The sequence below is a fragment of the Nomascus leucogenys genome, chromosome 18 (genome assembly GCF_006542625.1).
Source record: "Nomascus leucogenys isolate Asia chromosome 18, Asia_NLE_v1, whole genome shotgun sequence".
NCBI lineage: Eukaryota > Metazoa > Chordata > Mammalia > Primates > Hylobatidae > Nomascus > Nomascus leucogenys.
This window is the reverse complement of record NC_044398.1, coordinates 91,155,730-91,161,729: the sequence shown is the minus strand read 5'-3', so window position 1 is coordinate 91,161,729 and position 6,000 is coordinate 91,155,730. Positions and strand designations below refer to the sequence as shown.

Genomic DNA, 6,000 nt, shown 5'->3' with positions numbered 1-6,000 from the left:
ATATGTTGCCTAGGCTGCTCTCGAACTCCTGGCCTCAAGCGATCCGCCCACCTCGGCCCTCCCAAGTGCTGGGATTACAGATGCGAGCCACAGCGCTCGGTCTCTGCTTGCATTCTTGCAATAGCCTCCCACTCCCCGACCGTCGTAGAGTTAGGCAGAAAAGCCCAAACTTCCTCTGGCCTGCAAGGCCCTCCCTCCACCTCTTCAATCTTCTCCCTCTCACCACCCTTTTCTCACTCAACTTCTCGAACTCCTGACCTCAGGTGATCCGCTCGCCTCGGCCTCCCAAAGTGTTGGGATTACAGGCGTGAGCACCGCACCAGGCCTATTTTCTCACTCACCCCCTCGCTCCTGTCAACCCCTCCAGGCAGGGGCCTTGCAATTGCCCCTCTTTATGGAACACTCTCTCTGGGGATCTTCCCGGACTGGTTTCCTCTCATCATCCAGGTCTGGGCTCAAAAGTCGCCTCCTTAGAGAGGCCCTCCGGGATTGCCCATCCACCTGTGCCCACGCTTTGTCCCGTTACTCTGTTTTTATTTCCTCTCCCGCTCGCATCCCTCTCTGGGACGAAGTCGCCCCATCACTCGTGGCTTTCTTCTCTATCTGTCGCCTCCACAGGTAGTGGGAACCTCAGGAAGGCAGGGGAGGCGTCTTGGGGACTTGGGGACAGCGACGCCTCCTCGCGGGGTCTCGGGTCCACCCGGAGTCCCCAGCCCGCGTCGCCTCAGCACCGCTCTCCACACCAGGTCCAGCGACCTGGACCTGCGCCGGTGTTTACGTTCCGGGTCGGCGGGCGGGGCCTCGTCGGCGGCCAGGCTCTACTTCCGGGGCGGGGCGGCCGGGGCGGGGCTCCTGTCTCCCGGCCTGTCTGGAGCTCGGCAGCCGCAGAGGCGGCAGCGGCGGCGGCGCGGCGCAGGCACCGGCCCGGGGAGCGGCACCATGAGCGGTGAGTGGTGGCCCCGCCGCTGTCACCTGCCCCGGCCGCCCCGGCTCCCGCCGCTCCAGCTGCACACTCCGGCCCGAGTCCCTGCGCCCCGCTCCTTCGCAGACCCCCTCCCAGTCGCTCCCTTTTCCAGACCCCTGGCCCCCAGGACTCCCGGCTCCTGGCCCCTGCTCACCTGTGGGTCTCTGATCTCCCGTGGCCGGGCACTCCTGGTCTCCTGACTCCTGTCCGTCCATAAAAACCACCTCCTAAACCCCGGTCCCCGGTTGTCCCAGTCCTGCGACCCCCTTGCCTAGTGTCCAGACCCCCAGTTCTGAGACCTCCCAGGTCTCAGTCTCTCCTAACTCTTAGACCCGCTGCGTCCCAGCTCCAGTTCCAGGTGCCCCATCCCCAGTCATCCCCGCTACCCAGGCCCCTGGTCTCCAGTCCCTGCAGTTTCCACACAGGCAGAGTCTTTCTGGACACTTAGTTTGCTGACCCCAGTACCCCCGTGTCCCAGGAGCTTTTGGTCCCCAGAGGAGCTCAGTTCTCCAACCCCTTTGTCTGCCCCATCCCGCTCATCCCTCCCACCCCTGTTCCCAGTGCTTTGCTCTTCCCATCACCAGTTCTGCCCATCACCAGTTCTTCCCAGTTACCCACTCGGCTTCCCTCTCCGGTCCTGGCTTTTACATTTCGAGGATCCTTTTCCATGTCTTATCCTGGCTCATTATTATCATTTAAGATCTCTCTTGCCTTGTCCTGCATCCCTTCCCTTCTTGTCCCGTGCCCAGCCCATCTGGGGACCGTCACTTCGTCCTTGCTCTTCCCAGTCCAAACTTCTTCCTCTCACCATCGAGGGGGTGGTGTTGGTGGGGATGCTGGAAGTGAGAGGGAGGTAGGTGTGGACAGCTCGTCTTCAATGTTTTCTGAAGTTTAGTCCCTTGACTCTACCCTCCTTTCCTCTGAGGAGTCTTATTGGTGTTTTGGTGCTAAGTCATTCCTGGGATGTTGTATGTGGAGATGGGAGTGACTCAGGGAAGCCTCTCAGCTCTCCCCTGACTGTCTGTCCGGCCACTCTGGGATCTGGATTTATTTAGGAAGCCCCGCCTATCTTCCTAGTGCCTGTTTTCCCCTCACTGTGGAATTGTTTCTGAGGAATCCCTGCATCCAGCCCTCCTGGCCGTTGCCTTCCACGCAGGCATTTCTGGAGGTTGAGCGGGGGGCAAGGCCAGGGGATACTGCTGTCTTCAATTTTAACTTTTAAAGTTATCTCTGTGGACCTTTTTTGTTGTTTGTTTGTTTAAACAAGTGATGTGTCTTTTGTTTTTGTTATTCAAGGGTAAGATTTGTGAAATGGACAGTCCTAATAATGAGGGGGCTGGTGAGGGGGAGTTTCCTGGGAGATAATCCGCCTTTGGTTGCCAAATCAAATGATTTTAAGCCTAAGTATGGTTTCTGATTCGTGAATATTAGTAATACCACAATAAAGATGTTATGAGCTGGCTTCCACCAGGAACTGAGGTAGGTTGGTATAAGTGCAGGCCCTGAGGCCAGACATCCTGGGTTCAAATCTTGGCCTTGCCACATAAAGCTGTGTGATTTAAGAGTAAGTTCTTGACCATTCTGGGAGTCCCAGCAAAATGAGGATACCTAGTAGTACCTGTCTCCTAGGCTTTTAATGACTGAATAACATTCATCAGGTAAAGTGACTGGTACTGTCAATATCACGAGGTGCATTGTCAGAATCTCAGAGCTGCCTGCTGTTGTTTCTGCGAGGGCTCATGGGGTAGGAGTGGGGTTGTTTTTGCCTAGTTGTAAGAGGAGGGCTGGGACTAGGCACTCTCTGAAAATCTTTTCCTTTTAATATGACCAAGGAGTCTTTGCCACAAGCTCACAGTTCTGGACCCTTTTCGTTCTACCTTTAGCACAAGAGAAAATGAAATTGATAAGCCAATAGAAATTGATCAGTTTATCTTTCAAGGAGAAATAATATGAAAACTCTGGTGGCACGTGCCTGTAATCCCAGCTACTTCGGAGGCTGAGGCAGGAGAATCACTTAAACCCGGGTGCCACAGGTTGCAGTTAGCCAAGATCAAGCCACTGCACACCAGCCTGGGCGACAGAGCAAGACTTTGTCTCAAAAAACAAACAAGAAAAAAACAAAACAAAACTCAGCAAGTTTTAAAATTTAATTAAAAAATCATTACCTCTGCTGGTACCTGTAATCTCAGCACTTTGGGAGGCAGATGCAGGTGGATCACTTGAGATCAGGAGTTCGAGACCAGCCTGGCCAACATGGTGAAACCTTATATCTACTAAAAATACAAAAATTAACAGGGCATAGTGGCAGGTGCCTGAAATCCCAGCTACTTGGGAGGCTGAGGGATGAGAATCTCTTGCACCCAGGAGGTAGAGATTGCAGTGAGCTGTGCTCATGCCACTGCACTCCAGCCTGGGCAATAGAGTGAGACTCAGTCTCAAAAAAAAAAAAAAAAAAAATTGTTACATCTAAAGCCAAAGAGAAAAGGAAACCAACAAATGACTTTTTAGGAAAAAGCATTAAGGATGAAAACCTTCTTTTGGAAACATTGTAATTGAGGCAGAAAAAGTGGTCTGTGAAAATGGAAGGGGAAGTCCAATGATATATTTTAATTGTTTCTTGAGAATGCAGTTCAAAGTGAGTTTCCCCACTTGTGGGGTGGATAACTGGTACACGATAAAATAAAGTGGCATGGAAATATTTCCTCTTTCTTCTGTTCCCCCACTTATAATATTTTATTTATTTATTTATTTTATTTATGTTTTAGAGATGGAGTCACACTCTCACCCAGGCTGGAGTGCAGTGGCAGGATCTTAGCTTACTGCAACCTTCGCCTCCTGGGTTCAAGCAATTCTCCTGTCTCAGGTTCCCAAGTAGCTGGGACTACAGACGTGCACCACCATACCCGGCTGATTTTTGTATTTTTAGTAGAGATGGAGTTTCGCCGTGTTGGGCAGGCTGGTCTCGAACTCCTGGCTTCATGTGATCCACTCTCGAACTCCTGGCTTCATGTGATCCACCCACCTCAGCCCGGCAAAGTGCTGGGATTACAGGCGTGAGCCACTGCGCCCCGGCCTTAACATTTTATTTTATAGTGTATTTTAAAAACTCAGAATCTAAGTAAGGTTTAAACAGTGCACATTGGTTTGTCTTTTAAATCTTTTAGGTGTCTCCCTCACCTCCTTTTTATTTTATTTTTTATTTTTTGGTATTTTCAGAGCCGTGTAAACATCACCATAGTTAATTTCACAACATTTTAATTACCTCAGAAAGAAACTTTGTAACCATTAGCAGTCATTCATCTTTCCCCCTCCCCTCAGCCCCTGGGAACCACTCATCTACTTTCTGTCTCTGGATGTGCCTGTTGTGGGTATTTCATATAAATGAAATCATACAATATGTGACCTCTCTTATCTGTCTTTTTTCACTCGGTGTAATTTTCCTGAGGTTAAACCACGTTACAGCATATATCTGTACTTCATTCCTTTTTGTGGCCAAATTATATTCCTTTATGTGCATATCATATATTTTGTTTATTCATGCGTCAAAAATGGGCATTTGAGTTGTTTCCACTTTTTAGCTGTTCTGAATAATAATGCTGCTATGAATGTTCACGCACAAGGTTTTGTGGGGGCAAGTCTCTTCATTTCTCTTGGGCATGTATGTAAGAGTGGAATTGCAGGGTCATATGGTAACTGTGTTTAACCATTTGAGGAGCTGTGTCAGACTGTTTTCCAAAGTGGCTGCACCATTTTAAACTCTCACCAGCAGCATATGAGGGTTCTGTTTCTCCACACCTTTTTTTAATAATAAACATTCTAGTGAGTGTGAAGTGGTATTTCTTCGTAGTTTTGATTTGCATTTCCCTAGTGACTAGTGATGTTGAGCGTCTTATCTTGTGCTTATTGACCAATTGTGTATCCTCCTTGGAGAAATGCCTGTTCAGATCCTTTGGCCATTTTAACATTCGGTTGTCTTTTTATTGCTGATCTGTAAGAATCCTCTGTAATTTCTAGATGCAAGTCCCTTATCAGGTTTATTGTTTACACAAATTTTCTCCCCTTCCATGGTTCGTCTTTTGATTATCTTTTTCTTTTTTTTTTTTTTTGAGTTGGAGTCTTGCTCTATCATCCAGGCTGGAGTGCTGGAGTACAGTGAGCAATCTCAGCTCACTGAAACCTCTGCCTCCCAGGTTCAAGTGATTCTCCTGCCTCAGCCTCTGGAGTAGCTGGGACTATAGGTGCACACCCCCACACCCAGCTAACTTTTTTGTAGATGGGGTTTTGCCACGTTGACTGGGCTGGTCTCGAACTCCTAGCCTCAAGTGATCCGCCTACCTTGGCCTCCCAAAGTGCTGGGTTTACAGGCATGAGCCACCACGCCTGGCCAATTTTTGTATTATTGGTGTTGATGGGGTTTTACCATGCTGGCCAGCTGGTCTCAAGCTCCTGACCTCAATTGATCTGCCTGCCTCAGCCTCCCAAAGTGCTGGGATCACGAGCCTGAGCCACCGTGCCTGGGCTCTTTTCATGTTCTTGATGGTGTTTTTTGAAGCACAGTCTTTTTCTAAACTGCAGGCTGCCCTTTAATCTCTCTCCTTTTCCCCCTTGCATTTGTTGTTGAAGGAAACACAGTTATTAATCCCAAGGATCCTTTGCAGGCCTCTGCTGATTGCATCCTTTTGGTGTGGCATAAAGTGTTTTTCAGTCTCTTGTATGTGCTATAAATTGGTAATTAGAGTCTGCTGTATTTTTGAGTTGAAAATGTTTGAGTAAAGTCAGAGGTGAGATGGGTGCAAAGCTGAATACATTAAGTACAAATAACCAGGAAGTGGAATGGCCCTACATAATATATATACACAAGATAAATCGGTATCATGAGGCCAGAAACGAGTAAGATGACCATTAATTGGGGAGTAGGTAAACCTGGTGTGCTGTGGTCACCTGACGGAAAGCCTCAGAAATGTTAAAAGGAGTGATATGGATTCATACACATCGTCGTGGCTGTATCTCAATGTTAATGTTCTTTAAAAAAAGCA

The 6,000-nt window shown here is 48.8% G+C and overlaps 1 protein-coding gene across 1 annotated transcript in view; it reads left to right on the top strand.

Annotated features, from left to right (window-relative positions):
- Window positions 1–872: 872 nt before the first annotated feature.
- Window positions 873–6,000, top strand: part of SNX29 (sorting nexin 29) — a 575,039-nt gene continuing 569,911 nt past the window's right edge. Inside the window, exon 1 of the mRNA XM_030797722.1 lies at window positions 873–946. Within this exon, the coding sequence (XP_030653582.1) occupies window positions 940–946 (7 nt within the window). The 5' untranslated portion in view covers window positions 873–939. The remainder of the gene's footprint in view (window positions 947–6,000) is intronic.